This window comes from Mastigoproctus giganteus, chromosome 7, assembly GCF_048544385.1.
Source record: "Mastigoproctus giganteus isolate SK-2022 chromosome 7, ASM4854438v1, whole genome shotgun sequence".
In the NCBI taxonomy this organism is placed as follows: domain Eukaryota; kingdom Metazoa; phylum Arthropoda; class Arachnida; order Uropygi; family Thelyphonidae; genus Mastigoproctus; species Mastigoproctus giganteus.
The window spans coordinates 88,872,800-88,895,613 of NC_143581.1; the positions used below are offsets into that span (position 1 = coordinate 88,872,800).

General features: G+C 37.8%; 2 protein-coding genes across 2 annotated transcripts in view; both read right to left on the reverse strand.

Annotated features, from left to right (window-relative positions):
* Positions 1-7,042, reverse strand: part of LOC150083055 (leucine-rich repeat-containing protein 45-like) — a 151,345-nt gene extending 144,303 nt beyond the window's left edge. Inside the window, exons 1-2 of the mRNA XM_090378377.1 lie at positions 6,542-7,042; positions 2,668-2,745 (exon numbers count right to left, since the gene is read on the reverse strand). Of these exons, the coding sequence (XP_090234503.1) occupies positions 2,668-2,745; positions 6,542-7,042 (579 nt within the window). The remainder of the gene's footprint in view (positions 1-2,667; positions 2,746-6,541) is intronic.
* A 4,608-nt stretch (positions 7,043-11,650) lies between these two features.
* The window catches only part of LOC150083056 (leucine-rich repeat-containing protein 45-like), a 290,375-nt gene continuing 279,211 nt past the window's right edge, over positions 11,651-22,814 (reverse strand). Inside the window, exon 13 of the mRNA XM_090378378.1 lies at positions 11,651-11,731. Coding sequence (XP_090234504.1) covers positions 11,651-11,731 — 81 coding nt within the window. The remainder of the gene's footprint in view (positions 11,732-22,814) is intronic.

A 22,814-nucleotide genomic window follows, 5' to 3' on the forward strand; every position in this document is an offset into this window, starting at 1 on the left:
TTCTCCCATCCCAAAAAATAAAACACAAAATAATAAATAAATAAAATAATAATAACAATGTACAATCCCTACCCCTTTTCCTGTGAACTCTTCACAACACACCGATTAATCCTGATCTGTTATGAGCAGGACTAGTCTGTTATACAATGCCTATGCTCTGGCCAGCTTGATTGGTTGTAGTCTTTCCTGAGTGTAGCACAGCCCCAGTGGGGTAGATGAGCTTGACAACACAACAATCTGGAGAGTATACACAACACTCGGCATAATGCAACCAGTATTACACTACTTATATCTGCATAGCAGTGACTGCTTAAAAGGCTATGTGATGATGCCAAACAGCATATGCTGAGCACAATGATAGCTTCAATGAAGCCGTTTTCTTCTGCCATGATTAGAAAAAAATTTGGGAACTTGCTTACTGATATTGATTTTAGGACAGGTTACTAATCGATTTAGTCGATGATGATGAAGAATAAACATTCTTTAACATTTGTAAGTCATAAATAATTTCTTTATTATTATAATTTGTTTGATTTTTATGTATGCTGCTGGAAAAAGTCACAAAGACCCAAAATATTTACTTTTCAAAGAAGTTCTGATGCTTTTGAACAGAAAGAAGTCACGTGGACCAAACTGGAAGATTTTCCACTTGAAAGATCAGTTTTTTCCCAATCAAAAATAAATTCACTCACTAATAACATAGAGTGAACCATAACCTTTATCCATCCCATGGTGTTCTGTTATCCTTCTGCCAATCATTCTTCAATCAGTACAAACAAGTTTGCATACTTTTTTCTAATACAAAAACTTTGTAAATGATAATCCTCACAGGCATATCTCTTAGTTACCACTAAAGCTTGCAAATTTACAAATTGTTTTACAAATTATTTCTGAACGTTGTGCTCTAGATTAATCCCCAATGATACTGAAGACTCCCCATAAATGTAACAGTTTACAACTTATTTTCAATTTCACCTCATATTAATCTAAATTCAAGATCATGCATCGTTCCATAAAATTTTGAACATTATTTTTAAGCAAAAATCTCCTTTTAATCTAATTTAACACTATGAGACACACAATGTACAATTCCCAATTCCCACTTTACGAGTTCCCAAGTTTACAAGTTATTATTTTTATTTTTTTTTCAAGTATCAACAAAATCAAAAATATGAACATTAATTGCAAAAAATGAATGTTAAACATTCATAAATACTGCATTTCAAACCACACACATAGCTATACAATACAGTGCACCCCACTTTATGATGTTAATCCATTCCAGAGACACCATTGTATCGCGAAAATATCATAATGTGAACACATTGTTTTTTGGTAATTCGTTCCAAGATGCTGGAAGTTGAAAATTTTGCTATATAACTAAGCTATTTATCTCTCTAAAAGGTTATTTTATAATGTAAATTGTATTAGTTACCAATTAAAATCATTAAAATGTGTTAAACTTTCATCGTTATCATGTTATAAGTTCTGTTATAAGAATCAATTTTGAACGCCTTTGTGATATTTTTCTAAAGCACATTTCTAGATGTCATGACCATAAAACAATAAAAACAATTTGCACTTTCTGGTTTATTGGGTTTTTCTGTTAGTGCAATCTATTATAAATGGGTAGTAAACTTGATGTTATTGTGAAAATACCGATAGCTGGAATTGTGTGGTTTTTATGTTATTATGGTGAAATGTGTTTCCCCTTTACTAAAATCTTCAATCATATAAAAAATATAAATAAATTTTCAGAATCTTCTCTTCATTCCTTTTTTTTAAAGCTTCGTAAACTTGTTACTCTGACGAATCGTGTTAGTTGCAATTTATGCGTGCCATTAAAAAATGCTTATGCATGCTATCGTGAAATTTAAAAAGAAAAGAGAAGATTATCTTGGAAACAAATGCCTCTTGAGCATTTCTGAAAAAGATGACTCCTTGTGGAAAAAACCAAAGAGTGCCAAGCCAATAATGAGTAATTAACGAGTGTGCATTTAGTCGATGATGATGAAGAATAAACATTCTTTAACATTTGTAAGTCATAAATAATTTCTTTATTATTATAATTTGTTTGATTTTACAGGCTATGTTTTCATTTCTTTGGATAAATCAACCATTGTTATGATTGATTTATCCAAATTTCATTGTTGAGAACATAACCCCTGTTTTTAACGTTATGTCTATGGGAAATAAATTCCCACTTTACAAGTGCTCGCTAGGAACAAATTAACTCTTAAAGTCCAGAACTACCTGTATGCACAATTTAAGATTATTATAATAACAGATGAAAGAAGCATGATACAACATGCATTGGCAGCTGTGCCATTATCATGGTAACAGTGACTTATCACAACCACTTCTAGAACATTTTAGCTACACCTTATACATACTTTGGCAGAAATAAAAGCAGATATTTTTAAACAGGGGGAAGTGTTGTCTCTTGAAATACTGTTAACTAATATTTTGCCCTGAACTTTCCACTTAAGAACACTTTGAATGAACCTTGAATATCTTCCAGAAAGGGTATCAGTGGTCACAGAGATCTACCAATGGAATCTGTCAGCATATCAATGGAACAACATAATGGCTAGATGTTAATACATATTAAAAGAAAATACAATATGAAAACATACACTGTTAATACCGAGTATTTTATACACTTACTTGCTGGTGCAGTATTTTATTTCCATCTTTTAGGTTAAAAATTTCCTGAAGGAATTTAGACTCCATTTCATTTTTTTCCTATATAAAGATGATCATGTTGAATAATATTAATATGAGGCACACTTTTTTATTAAAAAAAAGTTCTAAATGAAACTCGGGAAAACTAAAAGCAGGTTTAGACACTGGCATAATGTTCTGGATTTAACAGCATTCTGTTATTACAATTTATGATGAATATGGCATTCCATCTTTTAGGTTAAAAATTTCCTGAAGAAATTTAGACTCCATTTCATTTCTTTCCTATATAAAGATGATCACGTTGAATAATATTAATATGTGGCACACTTTTTTATTAAAAAAAAAAGATCTAAATGAAAATCAGGAAAATCAGGAAAACTAAAAGCAAGTATGGATACTAGCGTAATATTCTGGATTTAACAGCATTCTGGAATTACAATTTATGATGAATATGGCATTCAAAACTACTGACAGTCACCTACGTTGTGCCTACATTCTTAATGTTAGCAGTTTTCTTAATAGATTTAGTTCACTTATTTATATTGCCCATTCAGCAGTTTTCACAATAGTTCACTGATGTCTTATTGCAATTTTAGACTATCTATAATTTGTTGACTTTGGCAAAATCTAGTGACAACCTAGACTTTACAAGCACCTAGCTAAGGCAGCAGTTTCTGAAATATACAGCATTTGAATAACACAGCTTATATCTGCTCAGTGGCATAATCTTTCAATGATCTTTTATTCTGTCAAATTTGATGTATTACCATACATGCCCTGTCAGCTCTATTATAGCTAACACTGACATGAAGACTTAGAAAATATGATTTTTCAAGGTTGAGGTTTTGGCAGTGCCACAACCACACTAGCAAACAAGAAAAGTTGGGGGGGGGGGGATTTTTTAGTTTCTCTGTGTAACTGTTTAGAAATTAAATAATATTAAATAAAAAATTTAATAAATTTTTTATATGAATTAAGCTGAATGCAGAAAAGGTCTGTTTTCTTTGCTCATTGTCCATGTAGTGGTAATATTTAAAAAAAAAAAATGCATCTAAATAAATATAGTATAATTATAATGAGGCAAGGAAGTGGAAGCCTTTTCTGCACTTCCCAAAAAAGAAAAAAAAAAAAAAAAAAAAGCTTAATCATTCACACTTTCTCATTCTTTTGAATGACTATTATTCAATTCAGCTTTAAACTGTACCAAACTCTCTGCCTCCACCATCATCACAGGCAATTTAAAATTATCTACAATTACAATCACTGTCACAATTTATTCCAATGACATATCACATTCTTACTAATTTGGTTGCCCTTCGTTGGAACCTTTTTAGAGGCTCGGTTTTACTTCAGGTGTGGCCCTAGACCAAAACTCAAGATTATAAATACTTATGTAAAGAGACAATGACATCATTTTCCCTACTTGTGAAGGAAAAAGATCCTATATATAACAGGTAGTAGTAATAGTAATGGCAAATGATGTAAGAAAGCCAGTTTATACACATCAGACAAAAAAAAAAACAAGTTCATCCATCATTCTTGGTTTGAATTTGTCTAGTACTCCCTTGAATTTATTCAACCCATTCACTTCTACAACAACAGATGGAAGCCTGTTCCAACAATCAACCACTTGCTGGCTGTAGGTAAACTTCCGCACATTTATCCTGCACCTCCATAGCCAGGTGGGAAGGAGCAGCAGTGCGTAGCACACGCTTCTTGATTATACCGGGGTTCGAGCCTGTGACCACCAAATACGGAGGATGTGGAAAGGTCAGGGAGTGACCACCGCATATCCCGCAGCAATATGGCCTTAGTTGCTAATGCTCCTAAAAACCAAATAAACAAACAAACAAACATCTATCCTGCAACCATCCATCAACTTGAATTTATGCCACCTCACGTGTATAGTCTCAGCAATTGGAAGACTACCATTAACATTCAGCTTACTCAATCTATTCAAGACTTTAAACACCCCAATTGGATCTCCCTGAAGGTGCCTACTCTCGAGATGCTGAAATTTGCAGAAATGAAGCCTTTCTACGTAAGAGCACTATGAAGAATCACTGCTGATAACCAGATCAAGATTAGTGCTTCCTCTTGTTGCCTCTCTAACATGCTGCCGTCGAAAACAGTCATCCAAGAAATCCACAAAAGTTCTTGCTAGTGTGTGTGAGTTATGAGACATTCTGATTTGTTGCTCCACAATATTTTCATGAATAGCTGTTTGATATACTCATCACAGTCCTTAGGCTTATATATAATGTGTTCCTCACTCAGGTTTATACCCCGGTGCTTATATCACATCAAACAACTGACTCAACATTGCACTGGTCACCCATGCCAACAGGATGCAATGCCTTAGATATAATATTCTTCTAAACTAAGAGCATAACCCCATCCACCTCTCCTATCTACCTGTATACATTATACTCCCCATATTCAAATTCAGTATCACTTATGTCTGAGTGACACCACTTGGGGGATTTAAAATTATGGTGTGTCCACCCCAATCGCCTGACAACGCAATAAAGTTTTTATGGGATCATCTGGACTGTCAAGTCTGTGAAGTCTGCTCACTTTCACCAAATTTATGGGAACCTTACAAATCACTTGGTACAATGTTGATCAAGACGATTTTATAAAATTAATTGTCAGAATGCCACATCTGTGTAGGCAGTGATAAAATCTCGTGGAGCATATTTTGATGAAGAATCAGTATAGCTGGTAATAATAATCATATCAATATTTTTCCTTGAAATTTTTTAAAGCTTAATAAAAAATCTTAAAATACTTTGTAGTGTGTATTTTTTTTTTTTTTTTTTTTTTTATATATATTGTCATACATTGTCATTTCCTTACATTTTCATGGCAACAGTTTTGTTAATTTCAAAAAAAATTAACAAAACTGTTGATATGCCGTGATGCCAAACATTTTGGTGGGAGTGTATATGTGTACGCACAGAAAAGAGCATATGAGAAGATAGTAATTAATATTACAGAGCTCCTAAGTTAGAAAATAAAACTAGAGTTTTGTGTGTTCCTTAAGTATATTCTCTAGAGTTTTATTAAGTGTTCTATAAAGTTATAATCTTAGTAATTAATTGATAAGGAGATAACTATATTTACTTTTCACTTCTATTAATCACAAAAATTTTAAAAATTCATTTAATTTAAGTAAAAAAACTAATGTGACAGAAATATAATGCACGGTGTACATTAATTAACTTGCATATGAACCATATCAAAATTTTACAAAATTGTTTCTTGCATTCAACTGTTTTATGACTTCACCATAATAATTAACTAGACTATCAGGCAAGGAGGTTCCCCTAACAAAAGTATGCAGTGATACATTAACGATATCATTGCTACTGAGATGGTCCCATATAATATCCTTAACTGCAGACTACACGAGTTTTCCCACCACTGTAGTAAAACTCATTGTTCTGCAGTTTTTCACCATGTCTTCTGCACCCCTTTATGGATTTAGTAGACAGCACTTCTCCACTCAGGGTGTTCCCTGATTTAATTGATAAGTGTAATGATCATTTAAATAACATTTCTGATGGGCTGATGTACTCACATAAGGTTTTTAGTATAATAGGATTATACTGTCCACTCCTAGAGCCTAATCTTTGTTCGGTTTCAGTGGTTTTTCCCATATACTCTTCTCTTCTCTGAGATTGATATATACAGTGGAACCTCTACATTCATCATTAATCCATTCCTGAGGGACGGACGGACGGATGAATATAGAATCAATTTTTTTCCATAAGAATTAACTAAAATTGGAATAATCTGTTCCCAGCCCTGAATCTGATACATAAATAAATAAAAATTTTAACCAGACCTTTACCTTTACTGAGGAGCAATGATGGCAGAAGCTGAAGAGGAGGAAAGGAATTATGTATTGTTTAAAAGGGAAGTCACCTTCCATCAGGTACTGTAACTCCAATTCTGGTGATCGATGTCTTTTTTGTCCCTTTCCCAACGATTCACTAGCACTTGATTTAGCCAAGAACTTGTCAAATGTTGTCTGTTCCTGTCTGTTTTTTAAAATTTTCCGAAAGTAGCCAATCACATTATCATTGAATGAATTTATATTTTGATTAACTATGGTAATGTTTGGGTGCCACTTCTCGACCATACTCTGCGTTTTGGCCCAATTGAACAGCATTTCCTTAATGTCAGCAGTTGGGATGTTGCCTTTACTTGACCCTTCCTCCTCTGATGAAATTTCCTCCACTGCTTCAGTTTCCTGTTCTTTATGAAGGTCCAACAGTTCTTCTGTGGTGAGCTCCCTTCTGTGGTCTTCCACCAATTCCTCTACATCCTCACTATCAACCTCCAATCCCATGAGACACAGCTTCATCAACTACATCCTCACTATCAACCTGCCCAGAGACACAGCTTCATCAACAACAGGCTCTGACCCAAAACCTTCAAAGTCTCTTTCTGACACAGAAATTTCCTCCAGGTCAAGTTCATTGTCCTGGAAGACACTTTCTCCCATGTTTTATCAATTATCCTCAAATAATGGAGGATATTGAAGTGATTTTTTCCAAAATTTTCTCAATGTAAGTTCTCTCTCTGATGTCCCTTCAAAACACCTTTGAAATAGGGCTTTTGTATAAAGTTTTTTAAAACAGGCATTTACCTGCTGATCCATGGGTTGGATTAGAGGAGTTGTGTTTGGTGGTAGATATTTAATGCGAATAAGGCTGTATTCCCCTGCCAAATCATCTTCCAAGGCAGGGGGATGAGCAGGAGCATTGTCCAAAACCAAGAGGGCCTTTACAGGCAATTATAACTTTCTACATAAGCTTTCACACTTGGGACAAACACTTTGTGAATCCAATCCAGGAAAAACTGTCTTGTTACCCAAGCCTTACTGTTAGCCCTCCACTTCACATTTAGTTTACTTTTTATGATATTGTTCTTAAAAACTCTCGGATTTTCTGAATGATAAACGAGTAATGGTTTAATTTTGCAGTCCCCACTAGTGTTACCACACAGCAAGAGTGTTAATCTGCCTTTCATTGGTTTGTGTCCAGGAAATGCTTTTTCCTCTTTTGTGATGTAGGTTCTTCTAGGCATTTTTTTTTCCAGAATAGGCCCATCTCATCAGAATTAAAAACTTGTTGAGGGATAAATCTCTCAGTGTCTACACAGTTTTTGAAATGTTCAACAAAATTTTTAGCATTTTCTGCATTTGAGCTTGAAGCTTCTACGAATGCCTGTTCGCCTTTTAAATTTTTCAAACCAGCCTCTACTTGCCATGAAATCACCACTTGTTCCTGGGTTCTTTTGCTGCAGGTCATCATATAACTGCCTTGCTTTTTCGCCGATAATAGATTCTGAAATACTATCACCAGCCACCTGCTTTTCAGTAATCCATACTAGATTCTGAAATCCTATCACCAGCCACCTGCTTTTCAGTAATTCATACTAATAAAATATTTTCCATGTCTTCGTATGTTTGTGATCTTTTAGCAGCAAGAATTTTTACACCTTTTGCTACATCAGCCGCTTTAATTGCTTCTTTATTTTTAATTATACTGCTTACCATAGTTCTCGGCATGTTAAATTCTAACGCTAAGTTGGAAACACATGTTCCACTTTCAAACTTAGCAATGATTTCTTTTTTAACTCAATTGTGGTTTTCACAGCTTTCCTTTTTGGTTGTTTTTCTTCACTACACTTCTTTATTGGTATGAAAGTCTAGTAGCTTCTTTGATTACTTCCCTGAATACTTCCCATTTAGAATTTGCTGTTGGTAACATCATTAGCTGGTCCCATTGCGCAGAATTTAAAAACTGTCTGAGACCACTATAGTCACCCTTTCAAAAGCAAAAACCTTCCCCTAACACAAAAATTGATTGGGCCAGTAAATCAAAATCTCCCATTATGAGACACTGATTTGCTGTCCCACTCTATTTCTTTGTATACCCATTTTGTGTACTCATCTAGGGCCATGCCGACGCATTTTAGCACCTGCGGCAAGAATGAAAAATTGTGCCTACTGTTAATGATGTCAACCTTGGCAATTATTTAACCATTTTTTGGGACCCCCTTTCAGCTTTTCATGTGAAGCAAGAGCCTTGTTCGCCTCACCCTCGGCACTGCTCTGTACTCATCACATTCATTAAGCTGAAAACACACTACAACTCTCAATTTTGTTTTCCTAGTGCTTAAATCACACCAAACTGACTCAACATTGCACTGATCACTCATGTCAACTGGGTGCACTGCCTTAGATTTAATATGCATCTTAACTAAGAGCATAACCCCTCAATCTCTCCTGTTCTGTCCTTCCTGTATACATTATACTCCCCATATTCTAATTCAGCATCATGTATATGAATGACACCATGTCTCTGGTATTCCTGCAATGACTGCTTTTGTTGATTTAATCAGCACTGTAAATTCATCAAATTTATTTACAATGATCCTAGCATTGGTGTACATGCAATATATACATGCACATGTTCTTACTCTTACCCTAACACAGCCCATGCATTTGTTTGTTCCATAGTGACCCACAGCAGTGGATAGGTAGGCTTACACAGTAGCAGAGCTTTTCTGCTCTGCTACTGTGTAATTCAGGGAAGGAATAAGAGAAATTAGCATTCAAGGAAGGAATAAGAGAAATTAGCATTCAAGGAATGAATAAGAGAAATTAGCATTCAAGGAAGGAATAAGAGAAAGAATCAGAATTCAGAGAAGGAATCAGAAACTAAGCTTTTCATACTAACTAAGAGAGAGAGATAGTGTTCGGTATTTAGACATAAATTAGCATTAGCAGAGGCACATGATGCAAGAAAGCAAGCTTATGCAATATCAGCCAAAAAAAAACACGCTTTCATTTCACCCCTCCGTTCGTTCCAAATACCTGTCCAGCTCGGCCTTAAATTTATTTAGGCAATCAACTTCCACAACAAAGGATAGAAATCTGTTCCACCAACCAGCAACCCTCTGTCTAAAGGCAAACTTCCGCACATCTGTCCTACATCTGTCTTTCCTCAATTGGAATTTATGCCCTCTCAGGTGATTATTCTGAGCAAGAGGAAGAATCCCATCAGCATTGAGCATGCTCAAACCATTCAAGGCTTTATACACCTCAATCAGATCACCTCGCAGGTGCCTGGTCTCCAGACACTGTAATTTGCAAAATTTAAGCCTTTCTTCGTGAGAGCAACCCTTTGTTCCATTCACTAATCGTGTTGCACTTCTCTGTACATGTTCCAACAGCTCTACATCCTTCTTAAAATGAGGCCTCCAGACCAGTATACAGTACTCAAGGTGTGGCTTGACCATTTCCTTATAAAGGGGATAATCACCTCCTTATCCCTGCTAGAAAAATTCCTGTATATCACTGACAAGACACCATGGGCTATTCTTGCAGACTGTCTGCACTGCTCAGAAAACTTATATCTGCCTGCACAATTACTGCCAGGTCCTTTTTGTTCTGTACCACTGTCAAGTGTAGTGCCACAGAGTTGATACGTTACTCTGGCGTTACTGCTTCCCATATATAGTACTTTACATTTGTCAATGTTAAACTTCATTTGCCACCTCTCAGCCCATCTGCTCAACTTTTCTAGATTCTGTTGCAGCGGCTATACTGTCATGAGTGTCATTAACAACCGTGCCAACCTTCGTATTGTCTGCAAACTTGGACACTATAAATTGAAATACTGTCTCAGACCACCGTAGTCGCCTTTATGAAAGCAGAAACCCTTCCCTTTACCCCTGATCGTAGTTACCTCTTTGAGTAAATCTCACTTCAGCACACCGTGATCACTGCCACCTAGTGGTTCCTTTATCTGCAGATTCTTAATGCATGAAGAATTACTACTGATAATCAGATCAAGAGTATTGTCCCTCTAGTTGCTTCCCGAACATGCTGATGTAGAAAACAATCATCCAATAAATCCACAAAAGCCTTGATAGTGTGTGAGTGACCAACCCACAAATTCCAGTTAATATCTGGGAAATTAAAATTGCCCATTATAAGGCTCTTTGATTTATTGGCCCACTCTATTTCCCTGTACAGTTTCTTATTATACTCATCAGAGTCATTAGGCCTATAAACACTGCTACTCTCAATTTTGATCTCCCAATGCTTATGTTACACCAAACTGACTCGACACTGCACTGTCCAGCGATGTCCACTGGCTTCACTTCCTTGGATTTGATGTGTTTCTTAACTAATAGCATAACCCCTCCTCCCTTCCTATCCTGTCTGTTCTGCCTGTACACATTGTACTCCCCAAATTCCAGTTCTGTATTCGTTATATCTGTGTGGCACCATGCGTCTCTGATATTCCAACAATATCTGCCTTTGATGTTTTGAGCAATACCTCAAATTCATCAAATTTATTTTCCAAACTCCAAGCATTGGTGTATACGCAAGTATACATGCACCTGTTCCTATTCTTAGCTACCCTAACACAACCCATGTGTTTACTTGTATCGCAATGACTCCCAGCAGTCTCTGAAATACCCTGAATCTTGTTTTCCAGGCTGCTGCTTATTCCTATAGAAGCAGTGCAAGAATCACTTTCACCTCTGCCAGTGGCTACTGTCAATCTATTAGTCCTTGTATGACCCCCAAGCTAGCAGTTTTTCGACCCCCCAACACTAAATGGTTGTCAGATGAACTGATGAAACTGTTCGCAGAGAATAAAAATAAATGGAATGATTATAAATTATCAGGAAGCAGAGACCCGCTTTAAAGACCCACTAATTAGAGACCCACTAATCTGCAATCAAGTCACTAATGGAGTTAGGCCAGCTAAGGCAGATTATTAGGAAACTTTGGCTAAGAATGCAAGGAATATTTTACTTAAGTTTCACTAGATGGAAAGAGATGAACCACACTGAACATTAGATAAGAATGGTGCAGCTATTGATGAGCCTGGTCAGATTACCAACAGACTGAATAAATATTTTTAATCTACATTCACGATGAAGAAGTTTTAGGGATGGAAATACCAGAAGTATAAAAAAAGTTATAACTATGAACTAAATGATTTTCTGATAACTAAGAAATAGAATGAAAAATGTTAAACCTAAAAGTAAATAAAGCAACTGAGTCAGGCTGATGAAATCTATTCAATTATTTGAAAAATAGCTGCAAAATAGATAAGCAAATCGTTGGGTATAATTATGAAAACATGGAGGGGGGGATCAGAGGGCGATGTAAACAATTATAGACCTGTGAACTTCAGCTCCAGGAAAATAGTGGAATCAGTGGTTAAAGAAGTACTGTAGGATCACCTAAACAGGACTGGAATAGTGAGTGTGTGTGCGTGCGTGTGTGTGACGGGAGTTTAACCGCTCATAAGCTGCTGTGGCTATAATGCGCCTAGTCAAAGGAAAATGCTAAAAAACAAAATTCAGGTGTATCCACTTTGTTTTCTTTACAGAGATCTTTTAGAATTTATCATATAATCCAAATTTTTTTCAGAAGAGAGAAGAATTTATTGATGTTTGCATCATCACCCATAATATGTTGCAATATCATTGGTTCTCGAAGATATGTCAGGGACAACAAGAGATGTTCTGTCCTGTTGACAGTGAGGGCAGTCAATCAGAATATGTTTGACTGTTAAATGTGCTGAACAGTATGGACATCTTCGTCTTTGAGTGGATAGAGGTGAGTCAGATATGTATGTCCGATTTGTGCCTGTGCAAGTACTTCTCACTACTTCTCTTTGCACCACTTTCATGCTAGATCGGCAAAGCTTTGGCTCCTATTTCAACTGATAAATGCTCTTTCCACTCTGTGAGACATGCTATTTGTATGATGTGATTATAGTCAGAAGTTGGAATAGAGATGAAGGTTAAATCAAACGTTGATGGATTTTTAGCAGTTTTGTCAGCAAGTTCATTCCCCTTTATCCCAGAATGCACTGTGATCCAGCAAATGGTTATTGATTGATGACATTTTTCATTTTGCAATAGGAGGCTTCTGATTGATCTAGCACAGGGGGAACACTGAAGGAAGAGTTTTGCATTGCTGAAATTGAGCTGAGAGTCTGTGAATACTATGTATTTTAAAGATGGGTAGAGATTCGGGGTTTCTAAAGCTAATTTTATTGCATGACGTTCTATGGAGAAGCTACTATACTCAGGTGGAAGGGCAGCAGAAATTATAGTAAAGAGAAATACTGCTACTGCTTCAATTGCTGAATGTGATTTGGAGCCAGCAGTATATATATTGGCAAAAAATCAGCATATTTCTGAATATGGATTGCATGGAGTTGTTTCACATTGGGTGTCAATAGATTGCAATAGGATGATTCTTTCCCCACTTGTGAAGATAAGTATTGCAAGTTAATTGAGGAGGGGAAAGTCCAAGGTGGTTGAGAGTAATTCATTACTTTTTGCCTGTTGAAAAACAACTCTGTGTTAATTCAGTTAGCTACATACTTAAGTAGTAATGTTTTTCTATGGAGGTAAAGAGGGGGCTCATGAACTTCAATATATAAACTATAGTTAGATGTCCTGAATGCACCAAGTGCAATCTGCAATGCACTATGTTGTATAGGATCCAGCCAGAGTAGTGTACTCTTTCGGGCAGAATCACAGAGTGGAGAACCATAACCTAAACGGGATCTGATCAATGCTCTTTATTAAAGCAGCAAAGACGTATGGTCTGCTCCCCAAGATAGGGCAGATAAAGTTCTTAGTATGTCCAGCTTTTTGAGGCAAAAAAGAAATTTAATTTCCTGTCAAGGATTAATCCCAAGAATCTGATGTTATTAGTAACTGGAATGGTAAAGTTTGACATCTGAAGTTCAGGATCTGTATGCATTTTACGTTGATTACAAAAGTAGATTGCAACAGTTTTCTGCTGTGATAGATGATAGCCATGGAACCCTGCTCACCTCTGGACTTTATTCAGGGATATCTACAATTGCCATTTAATGGATCTCATGTTCTGAGAATGGCAAAAAAATAGAGAGAGAGATCATCAGCATAAACGTAGGTCTCAACAGTATCTGGAAGTTCTTTTGTGATGGAATCAATTTTAAGGGCAAAAAGGGTTGCACTCAATACAGACCCCTGTGGCACTCCTTCCTGTAAAAATGTCATAGAAAGCGAGTTGTGGCATCAAATTTGGAAGGAACGATTCTGGAGGAAATTCCTGATGAATATAGACAGGTTGCCTCATAGACCAAGAGCATGGAGGTCACTGAGAATCCCATGATTCCAGATAGTATCAAATGCCTTCTCTATATCTATGGAAACCGTAACAAGATGTTCATTCTTTACAATGGCATTGCAAATTGTAGACTCAGTCTTGATCATGAGATCTAAAGAGGTCCTGTTCTGGCAAAAGTCATGCTGATTACTACTCATTAGATGTTGCATTTCGATGATCCAAACAAGATAATTATGGATCATTTTTTCAAGTAATTTACTGAAACAACTGGAGAAAGAAATTGGTCTGTAACTTACAGACTGGTAGGATCTTTTAAATGTTTTCCAGAAATATCTGATTATAGAAGACTAGTAGCACTTGTAAATTTTTGTCACCAAGGTGTTGTAACATGATATTATATATTCCATCTGGCCCAGCGGGACTGTTGTGTGTTGTTTTAATGGCCTGTAGAAGTTCAGAATATTGGAGATGCTGTTTATATGGCACGAATCCTGAGGTTCGAAAGTTGATAGTTCACTGTTCAGTCATGGTCTTTATTTTCTGGAAGTACAGAGAATAAGGTGATGCCACTGAAACTTGGACAAAGGTTTTGCCCAAGGCATTTGCTGTGTATGTCCTCAGGAGCAGAGAGTTCTTTTCCATTCCACAAAAGAATTTGGGAAAGGAACAGCTGGAAACTTGCCGAAAATCTGCCTAATTTTCTTCCATATTAGCCTGGAGTTAGTATTTCTATTTACTGTAGATGCAAACCGAATCGGCGCCTCCGTAGCCAGGTGGGCAGGAGCAGCAGAGCGTAGCACACGCTTCTTGATTAGACCGGAGTTTGAACCCGTGACCACCAAATACGGAGGATGCGGAAAGGTCAGGAAATGACCACCGCATATCCCCGGAGCAATATGGCCTTAGTTGCTAATGCTCCTAAAAACCAAATAACAAACAAACAAACAAACAGCAAACCGAATCAAAGAATTCTTCTTCTTCTTCTTGGCTTGCCTTTGAGTGAGACATGATTTAACTTCTTTTAGTTAATAAGATTAGCTGTGGTCAGGGATCTACAAAATAAATTCCATGCTTTATTTTCTAACTTCTTTGCTTTTGTGCAGTCTTCATTCCACCAATAGTTGTGGTGCCGTTGGAATGGGGGATTCGACAATGGAATTGAACATTTAGCTGCAGATAGTAGGAGTGAAGTGATATAATATGTGGCCTCATCTATCGACTATGTTTATATAAATTTCTTATCCGGGGTGGCAGCTGACAAATTTGACCCAGTTGGCTTGAAAGAATTTCCATTTCCTGCAGGACTGAGTTTAGTGGTGGTTGTGCAGTGAGCAGATCACAAACAGTAGAAAAATGGTCAGGTCACTTCCCATGGGATCATCCATAGTGGACCATTCCATGATTGGAAACATAATCAGAGAGTATATTGACAGATCGAATGCAGAAGTTTGTCCAGTTGTAATTGCATGTGATGTGGGTGGGTGGGTGCACCAGTATTAACAATACTAAGGTTTTGCTTATCTAGAAAGGTTTCAATTAGTTGGCTAATTTAACCAAGTTATCTAATTTAATCAATCCCTCTGAATAAGGAATAGCAGCCATTGAAATCCCCCAAGAGACAGACAGGGGAAGGTATATGCAATCTAAGTTAGCATTAGTAGAGGCATACAATGCAAGAAAGCAAGCTTATGCAGCATCAGCCAAAAACAACAAAAAAAAAAAAAAACCATCCCATTTCACCCCGCCATTCGTCCCAAATGCCTGTCTAGGTCAGCCTTAAATTTATTTAGGCTATTAGCCTCACAACAAAAGATGGAAGCCTGTTCCACCAATCAACTACTCCCTGGCTAAAGGCAAATTTCCGCACATCTATCTACAACTATCTTTCCTCAATTTGAAACTGTGCCCCTCAGGTTCTTAGTCTGAGCAAAAGGAAGAATCCCATCAGCATTCAGCTTGCTCAACCCTTTCAAGGCTTTATACACCTCAATCAGATCACCTCACAGGTGCCTACTCTCCAGGCACTGCAATTTGCAGAACTTAAGCCTTTCTTGGTAAGAGCACCCTTTTGTTCCCCTCATTTTAGCAACTCTACATCCTTCCTAAAATGAGGCCTCCAGACCTTTACACAGTACTCTAGGTGTGGCCTGATCATTGCCTTTTATAACGGGATAATCACCTCTCTGTCCCTGCTAGCAAAATTCCTATATATCATTGACAAGACTCCATGACCTGCCCTGGTAGCCTGTCCGCACTGTATAATTACCCACAGGTCTTTTTCACTTTCCACTTCACTGAGTGTAGTACCACAAGTTGGTACATTTCTCTTCGGTTAATGCTACCTACTTTGCATTTGTCAATATTAAACTTCAGTTGCCACTTCTCAGCCCGTTTTCCCAACTTATGTAGATCCAATTGGAGTAGCATATTGTCTTTACTGTCGTTAACAACCCTGCCAACCTTTGTATCATCTGCAAACTTGGACATTAAACCCGATATACCTTCATCAATATCATTGATAAATATAAAAAAACAACAATGGGCCCGACACCGAACCCTGGGGACCTCTGCTAATAACATTTGTCTACAGAGAGCAGTGTCCATTAATTACCATTCTGCATTGTCTCCCACTCAACCATCCCTTTATCCATTGTAGCAACTTCCCCTTACCTTTCCAATTTGTACAGCAGTCTTCCATGTGCAACAGTATTAGCATTAGCAGAGGCATATGATGCAAGAAAGCAAGCTTATTCAGCATCAGCCAAAAAAAGCACAACCACTACTCCCATTTCACCCCTCGGTTCGTTCAAAATACCTGTCCAGCTGAGCCTTAAATTTGTTTAGGCTATCAACTTCAACAACAAGTGATAGAAGTCTATTCCACAAACCAACTGCCCGCTGGCTAAAGGCAAATTTCCGCACATCTATCTGACATCCGTCCTTCCTCAATTTGAATTTATGCCCTCTCAGGTGATTATTCTGAGCAAGAGGAAGAATCCCATCGGCATTGAGCATGCTCAAGCCATTCAAAGCCTTATACACCTCTATCAGATCACCTCGCCGATGCCTAGTCTCCAGACTCTGTAATTTGCAAAACTTAAGCCTTTCTTCGTAAGAGCAACCCTTTGTTCCATTCACTAATCTTGTTGCCCTCCTCTGTGCTCGTTCCAGCAGCTCTACATCCTTCTTGAAATGAGGCCTCCAGACCTGTATACAGTACTCAAGGTGTGGCCACCAATGCCTTATACAAGAGAATAATCACATACCTATCCCTGCAAGAAAAATTCCTGTATATCATTGACAACACACCATGAGCTACTCTTGCAGCTCGTCTGCACTGCTCAGAGAACTTCATATCTGCCTGCACAATTACCCCCAGGTCCTTTTCATTCTCTACCACTGTCAGCGTAGTACCACAGAATTGATACGTTGATCTGGGGTTACTGTTTCCCATATGTAGTACTTTACATTTGTCAATGTTAAACTTCATTTGCCACCTCTCAGCCCATCTGCTCAACCTTTCCAGATCCTGTTGCAGCAGCATAGCATCAGTAGTGTCCTTAACAACCCTGCCAACCTTTGTATCGTCTGCAAACTTGGACATTAAGCTTGATATACCATCATTAATAAATACAGAACACAACAATGGACCCAACACTGAGCCCTGAGGAACTCCACTAATAACATTAGTCCACGTTGAGCAGTGTCCATTGATTACCACTCTCTGTCTTCTGCCACTCAACCATCCCTTTATCCATAGCAGCAATTTGCCTCCAATGCCACACTGCTCCAATTTGTGCAGCAGTCTTCCATGCGCAACAGTATCAAAAGCCTTTCTAAGATCCAAATATATAATATCAAAGTTATTCCCTGCATCCAGTTCTTTTGTGACTACATCATAGTATCCAATCAAATTGGTCAGACAAGACCTGCCCTTAACAAAACCATGCTGTGTCTGAGCTATAACTGAATTCTCGTCCAGATGATCCTGCAGTGCTTCTTTAACCAGTGCCTCCATTAATTTTCCTGGAACCGAAGTTAAACTAACAGGTCTATAATTACTTGTGTCAGAAGTTTCAAAAGCTTTCCTGAAATCCAAGTTGATATCAAAATTATTTTTGGTATTCAGTTCCTCTTGACCACATCATAGTATCCAATCAAATTGCTCAGACAAGACCTCCCTTTAACAAACCCATGCTGTGTCTTAACTATTACTGCAGTCTTGTCTAGATGATCCTGCAATGCTTCTTTAACCAGTGATTCCATTACTTTCCCTGGAACACAAGTTAAACTAAGAGATCTATAGTTACTTGCGTCACCTTTTGAACCCCCTTTGTGAATTGGTGATAAATTTAAACACCTCCAGTCCATGGGGCCCTCCCCTGAGTCCAAGGAAGCTCTCATAATTATGGATAAAGGTTTGCTTACTTCCTTTGCTGCTTCCTTTAATATAACTGGATAGATTCCATCCACCCCCAGGTGCCTTCCTTATATTTAACTTCAACAATTTCTCCTCCACTTTGCTCTCAGTTATTACAAAATCACTTAGCTCCCTGTTAGTGTTTGATAAACTTCTGGCACTCCCCTCATTGAATGTATATGCAAAATACTCATTCAGTTTATCAGCTACCTAAGCATGATCATCAATAGTCAATGTTAAGTCCATCTATGTTAAGTGGTCTAATCTGATTCATTCCTTTCCTTCTAGAGTTTTCATAAGTAAAGAACTCTTTGCTGTTTTTCTTTGCATCTTTTGCCAAAGATTTCTTGTAATATGCCTTTGCCTGCCTAACCTCCTTTGTGACTAGATTACAGACTAGTTTATACCTGCCATAGGCTTCTGTGTCACTTGATATATGCATCCCATACATTTTTCTTCTTTGCCATGAGCCTCATTAACTCATTTAACATCCATTTAGGCCTAAACCTTGAATAGTATTTCTTAGTTGGAATGAAAAGCCTAGTAGCCTCCAAAATAAAATTAAGTCCCTGAAGGCTTTCCATTTAGAATTCAACATCGGTATCATCATCAGTTGATCCCACTGTACAGAATTTAAAAACTGTCTGAGACCTATGTAGTCAACTTTACGAAAACAAAAGTCCTTCCCTTTAGCCTTGATGTTAGTTACATCTTTAAGTAATTCCCACATCATTACATTGTGGTCACTGTCACCCAGTGGTTCTTTTATCTGCAAATTCTTATTGCATGAATAATCACTGCTGATAATCAGATCAAATGTATTACTCCCTCTGGTTGCCTTTCAAACACGTTGCTGTAGAAAACATTCATCCAATAAATCCACAAAAGTCTTGCTAGTGTGTGAGTGACCAACCCACAAGTTCCAGTCAACAATATCTGGAGAGTTATCAAATGTAAGGCAACAACTTCAATTTCAGTTTACGAAACAATTTCTTTGGTCAGGATCTTTGTACCAACCAAGATGGCCACACCCCCATGGGCGGCATTTTAAGTATTACAGTCTTGTCAATAGATAAAATAGGTCTTTATGTTGGTAGAAATTTGAGAAGTTAGACAGGTTTGCTGTACACAGAAACCAAATGGAGAGTAGCAGTTAATTAAGACTTGAATATCATTAAGGTTGCTACGAAATCCTCTACAATTCCATTGTAGAATATAAGACAAATTTGACTGACCCTATTAAACAGGCAAAGGAAATCAGAGTGTATCTAGAAGAATATATGCACAAGCAAACCAGCAGGATTACTTCTGCAATTAGGCTGCAGATAGTGAACTGTTGGTCACGGCTTGAGCAGCGACTGATTTAATTAAACACAGAGAACCAAGTGTTAAAATCAAAATTAGAGGTAACAACTGAGGAGAAGAACAACTATAAAACAATGAACACATTAACCTATGCCCAATGTGCAAAGGTTAATGGCAAACAAGGAAAGCAACATTATTATTCTAAAAGCAAAAAGTGACTCTACTCATAAAACCAGTGAGGCAGTTAAGGACACAGTGGTAACAAAGCTGAGGCCTCATCTGAGAGAAATAAAGATAAACAACATGCGTAAAATCAGGAATAATGGAGTCCTGATCGAGGTAGCAAGCAAAGAAGATCTAAGAAAAATAGAAAACCACCCCGAGATGGAAAAACTGGGCTTGCTCCCTGAAAAACCAAAAGGTAAAAACCCTAATATTATAATCTTTGATGTACCTGTGTCAGTAATAGAAAAAGAATTCATGATGGATATCTACTTCAAAAACTTTAACAATGAAATGACAATAGATGAATTTGCTGCTGAATTCCTGCTGAAAAGAACAACAAAAAACAAAAGGAATGGACAACTCAACATAATTGCAGAAATTACACCTAAAATTTGGAAGGTATTGCAGGGACAACAGAGAATCTATGCTGGCTGGACCAGTCATAGATTTAGAGAACACTTCCCTATCCAAAGTTGCTTTAACTGCCATAAATATGGTCATATTGCCAGAGACTGCAGTCAGAAAGAACCTGTTTGTGGTCACTGTGCAGTAACTGGCCATGATTACAAAAATTGCAAAAATAAGTCTCAGCAGTAAAAATGTGCTACTTGCAAGGCAGCACGGCTGACTGACTATACACATAGTATCACGGATGATAAATGCCCCAGTTATAAAAAAATAGCAAAACTTATTCAATCTAGGACCAACTATGGGCCAGATTGAAAACGTGAATGTGACTAGGGCCCTAAATCTTGTCCAATTGAATGCTCAAAGAGCAAGAGCCGTTGTAGATCAGATCAAACTCAAATTGGAAGAAAATAATATAGATATCTTGGTACTCCAGGAACCCTACACCCATATGGGTAGGGTTCAGGGATACCCAAGAGGCTATAAAATAATAAAATACACCTCAGGTGTCCCTTCTACAGCAATAGTAGTTAAAAATACTGACCTTACAGTCACAAAGGTGGGTCACCTCTGCTCCCAAGTGGGAGTGTGTGCCCATATCACCAGTGCTGTAGGGCAGTTTTACATTATTTCACTATATTCCAGACCAGGTGAAGATATAAATCCAACTATTGAATACCTACAAGTAGTCACAAACTTGCTACCTACTGCAAATATCATAGTGTGTGCTGATGTCAACTGCCGGTCACCCTTATGGCATAGCCGTACGGAAGACAGAGCAGGCACACACAACGGCCAGATACTTTCAGACTACATAGCCACCTTACCCTTTCAAGTGCTAAACCAACCAAATAACCTCCCAACTTTTAGCAGTACCATGTGGGAGAGTGACATTGATGTTACTCTTGCCACCAATTCAATAGCTTATAAAATCACAGACTGGTGTGTCCAGCCAGCCTGGACCACATCAGATCACAGAGCCATTTCCTTCAAACTAAACAGGCAATTACAAACAACCCAACACTCTCTGTTGGATATCAAAAGATATAACCTTAAAAAGGCAAACTGGCAGATTTCTGCAGAACATACAGCAGCTGAGCTGCAAAAACAGGAAATTGAGTGGTCTAGATCAGGCAACTGTAGCCCGAATGAGCAAGCACTGACTATGACAAACATTTTAACAAAAACAGCAACCCTGTCTATCCCATGGAAAAAACCGAGGAAGCAGACAGTTCCCTGGTGGTGCCCCGAACTGACTGTACTCAGAAGTAGGGTACACCAAGCGAGGAGACATTTTCAAAGAGCTAGAACATCTTGGCCACAAAATGAGGTGGATGCACTGAGAGATTCTTATAGAACTCTCAGGAATCAGTATACAGCCCTCATAAGAGACAAGAAAAAAGAATGCTGGAGGCACTTGGTGGGAACTACTGGAAACAATAACCCCTGGGGAGTTGTCTACAGAATAGTGACCAACAAGCTGCCAAGAGGAGATGTCTTAGAAACTACTGTCAAACCAGATGGAACCCCAACCCTGTGTTAGGTGGATTCTGTAAATAACATCCTAGACAGTATCATTCAGACTGAAACTGGAAATCATTCCCCCACCCAGCTAGACATTATAAAAGAAAACACTGAATATGAAAATGCTAATATTGAACCTCTGTTCACTATACAAGACTTAGAAATAGCACTATCTAAAACCAAAAACAATAAATGCCCAAGTTTTGACCTCTTGGAGGTTGAGATTATCAAAAAATTAGCGGAAATAGCACCACATAAATTAATAGCACTATAATTTATACTGTATGACAGAAGGTATATTCCCAAAAATATGGAAACAAGCTGCGTTAAGATTAATCCACAAAAACCCTGAAAAACTCCCTACTGATCCCAAATCATATAGACCAATAGCCCTACTCCCTGTACTAGGGAAAATATATGAAAGACTAATATATAGCAGATTAGCTCAATATTACACAGAAGCAGGTTTGCATTCCAACAATCAGTACGGTTTTAAGCAGGGCAATTCTACGGAGGATGCCATGCACCACCTACTGACAACAGTTAAATACACAGAGGAGAAATATATGCTGGCAATCTCCATTGACTTTGCTGGGGCATTTGACTCACTCTGGTGGCCTAGTGTCCTTAGGAGACTTCGCCAGGCAAATGCCCCACAAAACCTCTATAAGGTAATAAACAGCTACCTTACAGACAGAAGTGTCTCAGTACGCACAAGGTTCCAGGAATTGACACACCCTGTGAATAAAGGCTGCCCGCAGGGTTCAATCCTTGGCCCTTTCTTTTGGAACATTGTTCTGGACGAATTTCTGGCTTTGGATCTGAGCCCCGTGGAAAGCCTGGCCTTTGCAGATGACATTATTTTCCTTGTAAAAGGTAACTCACGAGTGGTTGTAGAGCAAAGATCAAATGCCGCCCTCTTGCAGCTACAGGAGTGGGCACAAATGCACATGCTCAAAATATCGCCTGAAAAAACCAAACAAATACTTCTAAAAGGCAATTTGGACATAAGAAGATGTCCACAAATCAAAATTAACACAACCACTATAAAAATGGTAACAGAACTAAAATATC